Source organism: Haemaphysalis longicornis, unplaced genomic scaffold (assembly GCF_048455015.1).
Source record: "Haemaphysalis longicornis isolate Haplotype H1 unplaced genomic scaffold, Haemaphysalis longicornis Haplotype H1 scaffold_1, whole genome shotgun sequence".
Taxonomy (NCBI): Eukaryota; Metazoa; Arthropoda; class Arachnida; order Ixodida; family Ixodidae; genus Haemaphysalis; species Haemaphysalis longicornis.
Window position 1 is genome coordinate 454,131,499 of NW_027526203.1, and position 17,038 is coordinate 454,148,536.

The window sequence follows — 17,038 nt, forward strand, 5'->3', positions numbered from 1 at the left end:
GCAAGATACAGTGACAGCTGTGCAAAAAAGGTAGATAGAGTAACGGGCAATGGGTGTAGGAAAAGGTCAGTGGATGAAAAACAAAAGTTCTACTTAACAGCGGAGTCAGCAAAAAATATATACAATGCAGAGCGGGCAAAAAAGAGAAAAAGATAAAACAGTAACATCTGAACAGTCAACCTGTCGTAAGGAATGCAGTATAGATAGCATCACTTATCAGGCTAATGCCGAAGCTAAGACGGAAAAAATGATAAAAATGCTTAGTTGGTGGCACGCGCGCAACCACATACGCGCGGGCCAATGCAAACACAAGTATATCTACGTAAACAGCAGTAAAAAGTAAACAGCAGTAGATTCTATCTACTGCCAAAAATACATAAAAAAGATAATCCAGGTCGTCCGATCGTATGCGGAATTGGCACAGTGACAGAAAAACTATCCCTTAATGTAGACTTGCTCATAAACAATATCCCACCTAAGTTCCCTTCATTTGTAAAAGACACAAACCATTTGAAAATGATATCATGGAACTCGACATTCCGCCCGGTTCGCTGCTCGTGACTTTGGACGTAGCCTCATTGTACACTAATATACCTCACGACGATGGCATACGAGCTGTCGTTAAAACCTATGAAGCCTTCTGCGAATCAAGTCCGGTTGATGGTGACACACTGGCAACGTTGTTAAAACTGATTCTCGAGCTAAATAACTTTGAATTCGATAATGCACACTATATTCAGATAAACGGTACTTCAATGGGAACGAGGGTGGGACCAAGCTATGCTAATATTTTCATGTGTTCTCTCGAAACAGCATACCTGGATAAATGCGCTCTTAAGCCGTTCTATTATAAACGCTTCATAGACGACGTTTTTCTAATTTGGCAACACGGCGAAAATGAACTTCTCTCCTTCATCTCTGGTTTTAACAACTGCCACCCCCGTATCTCCTTTTCGCACCAGCACTCGGCTGAAGTAATCAACTTTCTTGACGTCACAGTGACAGTTAAGGATGCGAAACTAACTACAAATCTTTATAGAAAGCCCACAGACCGCCATCAGTACCTCCACTTCGACAGCAGTCATGTAAAACATAATAAAACTAGTATACCTTACAGCCAAGCGGTTCGTTTTAAAAGGATATGCTCGCAAGAATCCGACTTCAATCAAAACTGCGCAGTACTCCGTGCCGCCCTAAATAGACAAAAATACCCAACGCAGATTATTGACGATGCAGTGACACGAGCAAGCATGCTTGATCGCAACGCACTTTTACTCCCGACGACACAGCCTCGCACTCAGCAAACCACTAATCTGGTACTCAGTTATTCATCGTCAGCCCCTAAAGTAACATCAATTCTTAAGAAGCACCATAACATACTTATGCAAAGCCAGAGGCTCCAACGCACTTTTCAAGATCCGCCTCGCGTAGTCTATCGACGATCAGCGAACCTACGCGATTCACTCACTTCGTCTAAGACCACTCGCCCATCTTGCATTGGCTGCCAACCCTGCCAAAAACCGCGATGTCAAATTTGTCCCCAAATGACGACAACTGCCACAGCCAGCAGTACAGCTTCCAATTCCACACTAAACATAAAAGGTAATTTTACTTGCGAAACCGAAAACGTGATTTATCTGCTCGAGTGTACCGAATGCCGGCTTCAGTATATTGGCCAGACCCGCACGTCTTTTAGACTTCGTTTTAATAATCACAAGTCGCATATTAAGACCCTCCCGAACCTGCCGTTGTCCCAACATGTCAACGTAGTTGGTCATTCATTCAACAAAATAAAAGCAACAATCCTTTAATCCGGTTTCCGCTCACATCATGATAGGGAAGTCAGGGAATCGTATCTCATTCACAAATTAAAATATATGAAATCGGGTTTAAATGAAAGCGTTGGCGCGCTGGCTTTCTTGTCGCACTGATCGCGTCTGTGTAACCTTTTTACTGCTGTTTACGTAGATATACTTGTGTTTGCATTGGCCCGCGTGTATGTGGTTGCGCGCGTGCCACCAACTAAGCATTTGTATCATTTTTTCCGTCTTAGCTTCGGCATTAGCCTGACAAGTGATGCTATCTATACTGCATTCCTTTCGACAGGTTGACTGTTCAGATGTTACTGTTTTATCTTTTTCTCTTTTTTGCCCGCTCTGCATTGTATATATTTTTTGCTGACTCCGCTGTTAAGTAGAACTTTTGTTTTTCATCCACTGACCTTTTCCTACACCCATTGCCCGTTACTCTATCTACCTTTTTTGCACAGCTGTCACTGTATCTTGCCAGTGTAAGTGACCTGGCTTTTAAAAATCCTGTTAGCCTTGATATGAAATGATTTGTTCATCAACTGTTGTCGTCCTGCCCAACACAACACGTGTCACCATGTTTACTGTGATTGGCACCTGCTGCTTTATAAGCCAGTTTACTTGCAATTTGTTTTTATTCTGACGAAGGCTTGCCCCAAGCCGAAACGTTAATACATTTTCGCTCGTTACCCTTTAGTCTTCTCTTTCACTGTGTATGTATGTATATATATATATATATATATATATATATATATATATATATATATATATATATATATATATATATATATAAGCGATACCGTCGTTCTTCGAAAAGAGAGGGAGTGGTGAGGGGGAGAGGAGGTTCGAAGTGATTGATGCAGAGGCGAGTGGCTTATTACAGCGACAGCCAGTCTGCCATGCACGGAGAGGAGTGACGGTTGTGACGCAGCCTCTGCGCCGCTGCCGCTCCCGTTTCTCGGGGTAAAGTCAAGTCGAGATGGCGGAAGTGACTCTCTGCTTCCGGGAGAAAGTTGATCGGGCATGTTTGGACGTGTCGTCATGTGTGCGCGTTTAATGGCTATGCAAAATGGAGTGCGAGACGAGTGCGTGGCTGGGCAAGCGGTAAAAGAAGACGGCACGGTAATGACGGGGACGGAACGCCGAGAAGGACACCGCTGGGGCAGGGAGAACTCATGGAATAGACAGCATGGTGTGCGGTCGCGGCTCCGGAAACGGCACGCACGAAACCCTCACTTGCGGATAGGAAGAGGGCGCGCGTTTGGCCATTACTCCGGTTCGCCAGAGAAAGGGATGCAATGCTAGCACATTCCTAAGGATCCACCAACGAATCTCCCACTATTCTTTTCTTACCAACTTATCTTAGCACACTCGTTGCCGGCACCCAGGACTATATTCTTGGGGCCATTGTATACCAGCCACATATGCGGCAGGACATGCAGCAAAAGTTGGAAAGTTTTCCAAGTGGATGAAAAAACATCTTTTAATCAAACGTTTTCTTTTTCGCGAAAAAGAAAAGGAGAAAAATTACTCCCACCTCCCCTCGAGGGAACCCCTGTGTAGATGCGACGCATAGGGGGTTCCGTTGTTGTTTCCGTTAGGTTGATTCTCCAATCGCGTGAAACGTGCCGTGAACCCCCTGCCGCGGCTATGACGCAACGTGGCGCGGCTATGACGCAACACAATCCAACACAATCCACTTTAATCCAATCCTATCCAATCCAATCCAAGCCAAGCCAATCCAATCGAATCCAATCCAATGCCCCTCGCGAGAGAGTGTTCGCTGTCGGAGAGGAGAGGGGGTGAGCGGCGGAGAGCGCAGCTCGCGCTGAGAGGAGAATGGGGGAGGGGTGTGGACGGACAACGACAACGCCGTATGAAGGGACAAGGCGAGTGAATGAGATGCCGTCGCATCTAATATGATAGAATTTCAAGCAATTCCGTGAACTGACCTTCATGAAAACGGCGATTTTTCCGTCGCTACTGAAGACGCAGAACACCTTTACTCAGGAACACCGTTAACGACATGTCCTATGCGAGTGTCCACGTTTTCTTCGGAAAGAAGGCAACTCTCTTCAACTCTGCGGAAGCTAGACTCTCGGCGCCCGCTCTCTGAGGAGAAAATCCTGGGTCACTGGCCTTCTCTGTCATCTACGGACAAAGCGACAAAACGGCTCCTGTGTTTTCTAAAAACGACGGAATTGCACAGAAGACGATAGCACAAAAGACTAACCTCCATTAACTCACTGATCTTGAATACACAGCGCAAACAAGAAACAAAGACGATAGGGAGAGCACGACACACAGGCGCTGTGTGTCGTGCTCTCCCTATTGTCCTTGTTTCTTGTTTGCGCTTTGTATTCAAGATTATCGAACATCAACTCGCCGAAGCATCAACTTTAACCTGAACTCACTGAACTTTTTTGTCTACAGTGTCCTACCGCTGGGAACACCGCTTTACGCTATGTCTACCTTTCCCCTTCTTTTCCTGTTTTCCTCTTTTTCCTCATTGTTCCCCTTTCCCCGTGTAGGATAGCATACTAGGCCATAGCCTGGTTGACATTCCTGCCTTTCCTTTACCTTGCTCTCTCTCTCTCTCTCTCTCTCTCTCTCTCTCTCTCTCTCTCTCTCTCTCTCTCTCTCTCTATCTATCTATCTATCTATCTATCTATCTATCTATCTATCTATCTATCTATCTATCTATCTATCTATCTATCTATCTATCTATCTATCTATCTATCGTTAACAATTAAGTCTTATCTTCTCCACAAATAAATTTTCAGGCACTAACCCCATTTTTCTGCTTCTGAGAACCTCCATGATATATGTGACTCCGTTCCGCTTTTCCGTGTTATGCACCCTGCCCGACGCCTCGGCGTAAATTATGGCATCATACCTATGACCATCCTTAGAAATGCTGACCTTTATCTCTCAGACACCTGTCAAAATAAGATGAACTTAGCTGAGCTGCAAGCGCGCGGTAGTGTGCCTTGATTGTAGCTGCTTGTGCGGGGAAAACAACTTTATTTCTCTGCCTTTCCTTTTTTATTTCACATCGCAAATAACAAAGGACATTTTCGGTTCTAGCGACCAGGAAATGTCAGAACACAATGTGTGCCCATTTCTCGATTAAATTTACGCCCCGTCTGTCATTTAAATGGAAAAGGAAATTGGAAGTTTATTCCTCGCAGTATTTGCAGACAGTTATCGGGCGCGTGCGATGGTCACTTTCGCTACAGGGCTTAAAAGGGCGGTCTCAGATGCGTGGGGGACCCCCACTGGATCTTTACAAATTCCGGTAAACGTGGGCGGTATATAGAAACAGGACCTATGAACCGTCGTCTCTACTGATTTAGGTAAACATGCGGGAAATGGCCGGTATATTTGCACGTGCCAGCCGGCAGCCCCATTCTTCGGATATACAGCTTCGACAAACCTGCCGCTAAAAACAGGCCATACTTACTGAGGGACTAGCGCAAATAAGAGCAGTTTTACGCGTCCTGCGTAGTTTACGGTAATGTCTAGAGTAGGAGGTGGGGAATATCAGTGCAGTAGAAATTAAGCACGCATTACGGTGTTTTAATAAGCGTTTAATCGGAATACGTAGTTTCAGAGATTAAGCAATGTGACAGTTTCTGCCCCAATACTTGTAAGCTGATTGAGGCTGATCGTAATCTCATTCATGCAAAAACCGGCAGGCTTCGTACTAGGCTCCATGTGCCTTGTCAGTTCACCCAAATATTCATTTATAGTGTGAGCATTTGCGACCACACTCCCGGCGGTGGAGAACTCCAGAGGACAATTCCCGCACCTCGTCTTCATCTGTACATACCCATTATCACCAGCCATGCGGCACTGTTCTTCGACGGACATGATCATCATCATCGTGTGTTCTGCGGTGCTTGCGGGTCGAACGCCTCAGTAAACGCCGTCCCTAGCCCTTGTCTCTCAATATTTCCTAATGAAGGTGGCTAAGGCATTGCTCTGCTGAGCCCAAGGACGTGAGTGCGATCCCCACCTCGGCGGCTGTTTTTATGCTGGAGGCGCAAAACAAAACACCCGCGTGTCGAGGTTTTGGTGCACCTTGAAGATCTCCAAATGGTCTACGCCGGCAACCTTTCGAGGCGGGTGGCCGAGTTGCATGACGCCGACATGTCGGGGGCCGGACGGGTAATTGAGGAGGGGGGGGGGAGGGGGGGGGAGGGGGGGGGAGGGGGCTTTTCAGGCAGAGAAAACATTCGGCAAATTGACAATAATATGCAAAACTGGAGGCCCACGCTAATATTATTGCTGAAGCGAATACGCTTCACAACCATAACAACAAAAACAATCACATTTTTTTTCTATAGCGGTTACTCATAGCGCTAACAGAGGTCAAAACAGTTTTGTCGGCCTTCAGATAGGAAAGCAAGGGGAGAAGGGGTCTGACGTCGTGCCGGGGGCCGCAATAGTGGGCCTTCTCGATTATCAGTCCCGGATCGTCTGCGGACTGCCCGAGACGCGATCCGGCGCTCGATTTTCCCATGTATTCCTATGGGGCTCCCGGTCCGAACGCAATCCTCGGACTGCCCGCGGACCGTCCAGGACTGATAAATCGAGGAAGCCCAGTACTTCCCTCCGGGCCGCAGGTAGCCGACCCCTGGTCTGAATTAATCGGTAGCCCTACACAACGGCGTTCCTCATAGCTCAGGAGTTGGTGCAGCATAGATACCCCCCTCCTTAAAACAAAATTCATAACCCATTTCCTAGTGATCAGCCTTGGAGAAATCCCTTTTCCAGAATTTGACACTGCTTTCCACTGCAAACAGCTAACAAATCAGTAGCAAATGATACCAGGGGCAGTTGCGATTGTTTCTTTGTTTATTTGAATACTAACCTTAACCGTGATGCTACCGAAACCTCATGCAGAAAGTTTCGGCACAGTAATAAAATAAGGGGAGAAACCGAGACAATTTTTATTGGGAAATGTCGCCCGCCTTTTCAAACCATCTGTGCTTTGAAGAGTCGTTTGTGGTGTTTGCCAAGTGCAACAATTACAATAAATGTGGTGGATTTTCTTTGTATGTTCGTAGTCTTTGAGGTACTGAATAGTGAGCGCGGGTCCAAGGCGTTTTGTTGAGTAATATTTTCGGAATAAAAAAGTTGAATCGCATATGTTAACATCGAGGCGTTTTCCTCAAAAAGCGGATTTTTTACGATTCCTTCTTTCTTATGCCTTGTCAGGCTTCTTCGATGCTTCGTATATCATAGGCGTTATTCAAATGGTTGGCTTTTTGTAAGATTCCTACGGAAGGCTAGTGCTTATACATACTATATACTTAGTCTTGGCGCCGCACAGACCACGATATGTCTTTATTTATTTTATTTATCACAATACCCACAGCGCCAATGTTGGCATTACAGTGGGGGGGAAACATACAACCAAAGAAGACACTGAGTACAGGTTTGTACAAAGCAAAATCGAACAGTAACAACCGAAATAACACAAACTGATTGTACAACGGCCAGCAAAGACAGCATACAATTGAAATGAATCACCTCATCTGCAGGCATGCGGCGAAAGTTTCACTCGACGTAAATAACACCTCCTGCTGAGTTATACTATTCCACTCCGATATAGACCTCGGAAACAAAGACATTTTAAGCAGATTTGTTCTGCATGAAATTTCTTTTACTTTGAGTGAATGATCCCTTCTGGACGAGATGTAATCTGGATTTTGTAAGTAATTGTCGCGGTTTATTCCAGTTTTTGAGGGAAATCTGCTGTGAAAAAGGTCCAATCGGGGCATTTTTCTGCGGTCATGCAAAGATTGCCATCCCAGAGACACTGAAATTACTAGAATAATCATTGCAGACAAAACGAACAGACAAATTTTGAATCCTTTCTATCCGCTCTGTATCTGTGGCCGTCCAAGGGTCCCAGACTGTGCACGCGTATTCGAGAATAGGGCGGATGTAAGTCTTGTATACAATGCCTTTGTGTCTAACGGAAAATGTTTGGCGTTGCACCACAAAAACCCCAAACCGGGTGATGCCCTAGAACAGACATATCTAATTTGACGACTCCAGGAAAGGTTAGAAGTGAAAAAAATACCGAGATATTTATGCTCATTTACGAAGGTAATATCTTTTCCGTTAAGGACATAGGTATAGGAATGAGCATTTTTTTCTTTGTGAAACGCATACAAACAGTTTTGTCCGAATTAATGCTCATACCCCATTTCATGCACCATTCGGAAAACCTATTTAGGTCATGTTGCAAGAATTCACAGTCATCTTGATTTTTAACAATCCTGTAGAGAACACAATCATCAGCGAAGAGTCGCATAGACGAAGTAATGCCGGTAGTCACATCATTCTAACAATGACTTTACAAGGGGTAATCATTTGTACTATGAATTTGTCTAGTAAAAATATAGCCACTGGAAAGCAGTTCCGTCGTAACAAGCATGTGCCAACCAATGCTATTACTAAAAATGGAAGAAAATGATGGAAGGGAGAGAGAGAGAACGGTCTTCACATAGTCTGCATGGTGATGTTGGCCTGGCAAAGACGCTTGGCTTGCTACACCTGATGGCTAAAAAAACTAATTCTAAGGAAAGATACGATTCCTATGATGACGATGACGATGATCCTTATGCTTCCGTAGAGTTATTTACAGACATTGGTCCAATCTGTACTTTTCAGGAAAGCCAGAGGAGCTATGTTGGCATGGTTGGCTCGTTTCAATCACGACCGGGGTCCCAACACGCGGGTCAATTTCAATCTGACAGAGAGCGACTGGCTCAGGGATTCTAAAAGGGACACTCTGGGCGCAGAAAACCTCGCGCATTAGTAAATGAGGTGGTCTAACGTATCGCGCACGTCACAAAGTGAACAGAGTGGGGAAGTGGTCTGGTAAAGTTTGAAGCGCAAGCGCCCTGTGCTGGCGACGTACAGTCGCATGCGGTGTAGGGCCGCTTCGTCGTGCTTGGTGAGACCTTGTGGCATCTTGAGATTACGGCGGGTGTCTATAAGATTCAGGGGCCGCGTTCTGTTCTGGCGCAACACCCCACTATTCTACACGCATGACAAGCAATGAGCAGGGAATGCTATCAATATCTGTTCATTCAAGCGAACTGAAATCGATAATATTACACTATAAGTGTAATGCCGTGTCATTTATACGTGGACCACGTCGCGATAAAAAGAATGAAGTGTTGGGTATACCGTAGTCACTGCGGTGCGTAAATGCTGATGGGACGCACCTTCAGTGCTTACTGCTTAGCTTGTACCGCACTGCCACAGAATTCGCACAGAGCTGAGAAATGGAGTGCTTTTTCAGACTGTAACGCTACAATGTGGTTGGAGATAAGGGTGTAATTTTTTAAACACAGATGCTGATTATAATGAGGTGGTCTGTCCTACCCACGTAGCTCGGCAGCAGACGCAAGTCCCGGAAGTATCGGAAGGAGGTATCTATTAACGTTGCTGCTGCGGTTTTTTCTTCTTCATTTTGTCCAAGCTTGAGCTTGTACCATATATTTATCCGTCTACGGACTTTTTTCCTAATGCCAGACTGGAAGCGCAGTGCTTTGCAGCTCAACGTTGCCTGCATTACTTGTTTGCGAATCGGTGAGCGACTAGCACTTGCTATTATCCAGAGCCTGGAGAGCTCTGCCAACCAACTTCTGTCTGGCATGAGTGTGTCACTTCGGAAGAGCACGGCCAAAAACAGGAAAACGAATAAAAAGGGTACATTCGTTTTTGCCCTCCCCCCCCCCTCACTCTTGACATTTGCTCTTTAAAAACTTCATTTCACCCCCATTTTCGTTCTTATGACGCTACTACTGATTAATTGCGTTTTATGTGGCTATGGACTAGCTCTTATAAATCGGAGATGTTGATGTACAACACACAGGGCCGATGCTCGCATTCATTGAACTTCATGTGGGAAGCTCAACCATAACAGGACGTTTCCTCACAGGAGGATCTCTAAATAGCCGCGTATGTTCGGTTGGGCTCCCCAAAATAGCTTTTTTTAAGCGCGAGCGTTTCTCTAGCTAGCATGATGGGACGAGAATCAGCGTCTGAACCTAGCGTATGCAGACTATGGAAAATTGCAAGAGCAGGCCGAGGCACAATTTCGCCATATAAGAAAGTAGGTTGTAACACTCTCAACCTTATTTCCACACACCGATTGGTAATTCGTAGCCTGAAAGAAACAAGTGGTCGTCAAGTGCACTCATGTCGTGTACCGGAGAGCCTTAAAAATGCGCGAATGTTGCGACACGGTGTCAAAACAAGTTCGTCTCTTTGTCGCAAATTTGCATGATGAGGTTAGAGATGAGGGTGAGTCGTCATGGCACAGCAACAAAGCGGACTCCCTTCGCTCCACACGGACCTTATTTACGAACTAAACCTCTCGCAATTCCGAAGCGCTCGGCCGTGCATCGCACTATAACGCGCACACACACTAATCATAGGCGTGAACAGGCGGAAAGAATAGAAACACCGTAGTGGCTGCCTAAAAAAGTCTATGACAATTTCATTATTTTGGTTACACTGTTCACAGATTTACCGGTGTTAAAACATCCTACCAAATAACAGAGGTTTTAAATTCACATCCCAATACACTGGCCATATGTGAGAGGAGCTTTTCATTACAGATAATTAAAAGAAATATTACCTTGTACCTGCTGCCACTACAAAAGCACAATTCTCTCTTATTCGGTTTTATTACGTTTATGTTCGACTGTTTATAATTTAATGATATAGAGGGGTAAAGGGGTTGACATTTCGTCAGGTATTCCTAATTGCCTCGTTGCCAATCCCCTGGTAAACTGTATACCTTGCCATCTAAAACCTGAAAGATGTCCCCGAATCAGTTATGCAAGCGCGTTTGCGGCGTCATTTGCAGTAAAGCGAGCACATAGGCAGCCGTGTTCTCAAGCAAAAAATACGGGAAATTTCCGGAGGCGGAACGAAGGCGCAAGAAGGACGCGGACGTATATTTCCAAATTTCACCTCCATTTTATTGCCATTTATTTTGAGAAGAGATTTAACTGAATGCTCCAACTTCAAACTACTTCTGCGTGTGACTGGCGAGTTCTTTAGCACGATCATTTCGCTCACCGCCCTTCATTCACATGGCGATGTGCTTGCAGATTAGGAGGGTGGCAGGCGCCAGTTGAGCATAATTATTAAGACCGACCGGCGACGCTGAGTCGAAAACTGGTGACGGAATTTTATTGCGTAACTTGCGCGCGTGCGCCACACGTGCCCCTGCACGCTTATAGCGCCCGTTGCCACTTCTTTCTGGGAGGTTCGCTGCGAGCTTTGACTTCAATGCACCAACGGACTCTAAGCATCATTTCACTGTCCTCCGATCCGCTACTTGTAGTGAGCAGGAAACCGACGTTCTCTCTGTGTGTCATCGTAAATTCTGATGTTCACTTGCAACTCTTACCCTGGTACTCTGAGTCCTTCCTCCACTCGAGTCTCCAGTGGAGGAGATTCTTGAAATCGATTTTCCCATACGTAAGCATTGCGCAATCCTCCCTTCAGCCGAGTGGAGGGAGCAAACAGAGTGGAGGAGGGACTCAGAATACGGCCCTTGAAGGGGTCATGCAGACAAAATACAGGTTTGTTTTATTTGAAAGATTTGGTGTTTTATAGTGCCCCCAGCGCTTGTCCGGCACCAAACGATGCTTTATTAACTGAGAAATTACACAATTTAAGTCATATTTTTGATTCCCCCACTGAGTCGTGTATTTTGTGACGTCTGCGATGGCGTATTCAGGAGAAGTAATGAATCGGACGTTAGTGCGCTGTTTAGGCTGCAGCGCATTGCCGAACGCCATGTTTATCGTCAGTCCTCCTAGATGGCGCCACCATCCTGCTCGGGACCGCTGCCCACCCTCGCTTTGTCTCTGACCGGATTTGTGCCTGGATAACGTTTGTTACGGTTGATAGTACTCGTTTCGCGAAACATTTGGTATGCTGGACAAACAGTCACAGAAGACAATGTCGTTTATGTCAGTTGGCGAGTGCGAGCTCAACGCGCCGGACGGCTGTGCAACTCTCACCGGCACAGTGCGCGCAGTATCAACAGCAGTACGCACTGGTGATTCTATGTTTACGTGTATTTTCGTAACTTCCATTGTTTGCCCCACAATCCTTACAGATAGAAAATCAATATGCCTTACATTTAAGCGCAAATAGCTCGTTCTCTAAGCTTATAAGCCCTGTATAACTTGCGTTTGCTTTTGACGGCCTCAGCCAATCGAACAGCTGCCCATAATACGTCATAGGTTCTACTGAGGTTCTAGTGCGGGAAATGAGCTAGTGGGTTGCATGGTCATTGTCTTCTTCTCAATTATTTAGCTTATCTGAGTGAATTTTGCGTTAAAAGTGGTGCCATTGTTATTCTAACGAGGCAATCTCTCGAATAAACCAAACTAGCATTTTGTCTGCACGGCTCCTTTAAAGCGGTAGACTGAGTGTAGTGCACACATGCAGCATAAGAAACGTCAATGATACAGAATCTGGCTTCGATTTGAAGGCGTTATACGTGTGTATCATGAAGTTTAAATCAAGGGAGTTTCGTCTTTAGAGTTACGCGAAATAGATTTGCATCGACGCTCTGCTTTTCCAGGAGCGCACAGAACAAGCACACGTTCGTTTTTTGTTTTGTTTTTTAAATCTCTGGCAGGAAATGGAAGAGCGCAGGCTGCTCCGGCAAGTGGAGAACAGCGGCGTCTGCAGTCAGGGCAAAAACGGATCCAAGGAGCGGTCCGCCAGCCAGGCGAGCGTCACTGGGGCTGACGAGGCGTCCACGTCGTCGGGATTTTCCGAAGACGCTGATTCCGGAACCCCCGGGAGAGATGGAGTGAACGACCGCATTACCGTATTTCGTGTGCGCAGTGAGGCAACATGCAAATAGCCCTACACGCAGAATGGGAGCGGGGTGAACGTGGGAACCATATCCTCGAACGTGACTTGTTTAGTTTTTTTATGCACGTACGGGGTGCTACATCTTGCCATCTCCAACTACACAAAGAAAAAAAAGCGACAGAAACTTCAGTTTATGTGAAAAATTTATGCGGGCTCCTCCTGAATACGGGATTTGCGATATACAGGGTGTTTCAGTGAACACTTTCAAAAATTCCTGAAGGTAGGCTTTTCAAGAAAAATAGGAATTCTGTTAAGGAACAAGCTATCAGGTGCGGCGGACGTCAGCAGTTATGGGAAACATGCGAATTACATGGTTAATTAAATAAAACTCTCTAATGGACTTTTTAATTACCGAAGTTTGGTGGTTATTGCCAATGGCGAGTTTGTAGCCACGGAGACGACGATAACCGATCAGTTTTTAAAGCAAAGGAAAATACACTCTGCAGAGCCCTACAGCCCGCATAAATCAAGTATTTTTCCCCCATCCCGCCGCGGTGGCTCAGTGGCTAAGGCGTTGCGCTGCTGAGCCCGAGGTCGCGGGTTCGATTCCCGGCCGCGGCGGCCGCTTTTCTGATGGAGGCGAAAAGCAAAAACGCCCGTGTGTGCGAAATTTCGGCGCACGTTAAAGATCCCCAGGTGGCCAAATTAATCCGGAGCCCTCCACTACGGCGCGCCTCATCGCCTGCGTTGCGTCGGCGCGTTAAACCCTACAATCATCATTTTTCCCCCATGAAACCGAAACACAGAGCACATGGTGCGCCAGAAGTCAAGCGCATACGCAACATCCGCTGATGACGTGTTGCAGTGACTGTGTCGCCCAATTCAAGAAGGCTCTGGTGATTCCCCACGCTAGGGAATCAGCTGATATCAACGTCATCGCCTCCTGTATTTTTTCAATGATCAACGCTCACCTTACACCACGGCTAGCGTTATCTTTTCTTTCGTTGGTAGGCGCAAGAAAGAGGCCAGCCATTGCCCGCAACACGGTCACCCGTTTCGGGAGCCCCATTTTGGCGTTGGTGACAGTTTTGCTTTTCTTTTTTTTATTGTCTCGACCCCATCTGACGTGGCTACCAGACATGCAAGATGTGAAACGTCACCATCCGTTCATTTTTTTTTCGTTAGGTTTATCTGCCGTTCGTTTATAATCGCTGCGTGTTAGAAAGCGCATCAGACAAAGGAAAGGTTTGTCTGCTGGGCGAGGAGGGACTTGGTGGCTGTGGCTGCATGCTGAGGCTTTCTATAGCTAGGGAAAACTGAACTTACATTTCGAATTGGCCGCCACATTCATTGAAACACGTCACCAGCCGACGTTGCGTTCGCTCAAGACTTCCAGCGCTCCCGGAGCGCCGAGTTTCGTTTTTGAGCGAAAAACAACGGCAGGTTTCCTCGCGCCACAGGGCTTTAAACACCGACTTTTTCGTTGTTTTAAAAACTGATATGAAATCGTCTTCTCCGGGACTACAAAATCACCATTGACAGTAACCACCAAACTCCGCTAATTAGGATGTTCATTAGTACAGTTTAATTACCCACCTAACTAATGTGCACACCCTTGATACTATCTCGTGTCCGCCGCAGCTAGCAATCTCCTTCTGAAGAGGGTTTCTTTTTTTCTCGAAGAGCCTATTTTTAAGAATTTTTGAAAGTGTTCACTGAAACACCCTGTATAAAGAAACGGGTTGGCAGAGACAGCCAGTTTACCTACTGTCACAATCAATGAGCGAAGAACTTCCCCATTGTTTTTTGTTTACTTCATAGGTTATGAGTTATTTCAGGTCCCTCCGCCGCAGTAACGGATAAGCTTTTCCGTAACAAGAAATTCAAAACTAGAGATTCAATGTAGTGCGGTACTACTGGTTACGAACCGCAACTAATCGGACGGATATTATTAGAACAAGCGATGTACCGCATTTATGATGAACGAGAGGTCAATCGACCTTGTACAGATTCTCTCCAAGTCGGCTTTGTTCCTTTTCCGGGGTCTTCAGCTTGAAAAGGTATGACTGCTATTTGCTTCGGCAAAATCCGACGATTTAGCAAATAACGCAGCATTAAAATGCTCTCCGAAAGGGGTTGACGCTTCAGATATGTAACGCACTCCGACATGCAAGGTTCGGACTGACGTTGAATGAACGTGCGGAGGTAATTGCATATGAGCAAACTTGGAACAGCAGCCAGAAGCCCCAAACTTAAGCCCCAATCTTGTTATCGCTGCATGACAGTAGCATCATTGCCTGTCTTCCAAGAGCAACGCTTTGGATAACTTACAGTCCATAAAATCTACAATACTCATGATTTCATGGCGGGAATCCTAATTTTCTTAACATTTTTTTTCCCAGCTGACCCAAAAAACCTTTAGCTAGAAAGACAATTCCGAGTAAAGGTGCGCCTTCGATAAGGCGCGCAAAAGGTGGTTTCGCAGTTGTTGGCAATATTTTCAATGAAGGCAATGGTTTATTTCAGGGCCACACGAAAAGCGTCTTCCCGGTCATCTTCGTGCCAGCGGATAATCTTTCGGACGCCACCTCTGAAGACGTCGTTGTTACGGGTTCTCATGATTGCACGGCTAGAACCTGGGGCCTCTTCTCCGGTGAATGCATCAAGGTGAGGCGAAGCTTTGGGCCTGCTTTTCGCCAAGCCACTGAGCTGCAGGGTCAGGAGAAAACAAGATAGAGAGACCGACGCACTAAAAGGTGTAGGAGTTCAGTCCTCTGAACCTGCAACTATTAAGGCATTTGCTGAATGGTCCAGGGGGAAAAAGTTGCATTTTCGAGCAGCCAGTCGAATCCGCATACAGCCGGGCGCCCACCGGTTTTTAATGGTACAGACGTCCCTAATGGGTACAGGCGACCCTTGAAAGGAAAATAACGTCTGGAAAGCTGCCTTTACCCTTGCGAGAGGTCTGAAACGAATGGGAAAGGGGATCTTCAGCGTCTATTGGCTCCCCTCAAGAGCGACGCTAAGCCGAGAACGGTGATCCAAGCGCTGGCGTTCCAAACTCGGGCGCGTGCCTGTCGCCATCCTCGTGCGTGAGAACGTGGTGCAAATTCGTCGTCGGCGCCTCTGTCGTCATCATTACTGTTCATGTTCGCGCCAAATTAGAAATCCGCAACAGGCCCCCTGACCCTTGTCTATTTGGCGGGGCTCCCCGGCTTCTACAACACCGCTTTGCCGGGAGGTGAGAGTCTAAAGGCTGTGTCCTGCCACAGGCGGTTACCGAGATGAGCGTCCACCGTGGCTGTGGATGTCATCATGTACATTCGTGTGACTTGCTGGCGCCGGTCACCTAGCGGTAAAATAGGTACAAGCGACTCCCCTGTTGGGCGCTCGGCCCTTGTGTGGGAATACAACGCTTGGCAAGTTTACCCGGCTTGCACGGGAAATTGCCCCTATGTAATGGGGCAGCGGCAATAATGCAACTTATTTGGCTTTTATTTTGTCATGTATCAAGATTGATCCCCGCGAAAAAAAGAGGTGAGAATTAATTTTACGCACAAGTTCGGGGTGATATGATGTTGGAATTTTTATTCTCTTGTTTCATTGTTTCAATGTTTCCAGATATTTGCACTTGAGTGTTTTTATTATATTTATATTTATGTTCACTGCAATTTTAACATCTACAATCTTCCTGATAATAACGTACTGTCTAGATATTTATGCTAAAAACACCCTTTTCATCGAATCTCCTGTTTGATGCACTTTGTAAAATCACGTATGTCAGTCTTTATAGGAGGTCCCGTTGCAATCTTTGACTCTGGGATCTCATTCTGTATATCCTAACCATGTACTCAACATTCCATTCATAATAAAATCGTTTGACTCTTTCACTCTTTCTTTGGTTGACGCGTGGAGCACGGGTTCCGGCAAGTTAGCAACGTCAATAAAGGTGACCTGGACTACTCGTAACTGAGAGAGAGGGACAGAGGAAACTTTATTGTCTAGGCATCCTAGTCCGCGTCGTCGTGCCACAGTCTCTTCTGTAAACGCTCCGCGTGGAGAGAAAGCAAGAGGAAAATAAGGGACGAAAAGATCTTAGGCGCGTGATTATCTATTTCCTATATCTAATTGTCAAATAACACATTCGCTTGAACAGAAAGATAGCGCATCCCTTGTGCTATGGGGCTGGTTTTCTTACAGAGACAACTAAGGCGACTGGCGCCAAATCTATACTCGAAATCTAGGCTGGCAACGCAGCATCGGCACGAGAAAGCAGCGAGCGATGTCCGAAGCCTCTGACGTTGTAAAGGTACAATGCAGGCCACCGAAGGAACGGCGCCGGTGCAAAGCTAGCC

General features: G+C 46.2%; 1 protein-coding gene across 3 annotated transcripts in view; it reads left to right on the forward strand.

Annotated features, from left to right (window-relative positions):
- LOC144156054 (uncharacterized) overlaps nt 1–17,038 on the forward strand; it is a 187,576-nt gene that overhangs the window by 78,783 nt on the left and 91,755 nt on the right. For 2 of the 3 annotated variants that reach the window (XM_077687835.1, XM_077687837.1), the window contains exons 3-4: nt 12,502–12,705; nt 15,210–15,350. In XM_077687835.1, coding sequence (XP_077543961.1) covers nt 12,502–12,705; nt 15,210–15,350 — 345 coding nt within the window. The remainder of the gene's footprint in view (nt 1–12,501; nt 12,706–15,209; nt 15,351–17,038) is intronic. The other variant, XM_077687836.1, reaches the window with a different exon arrangement.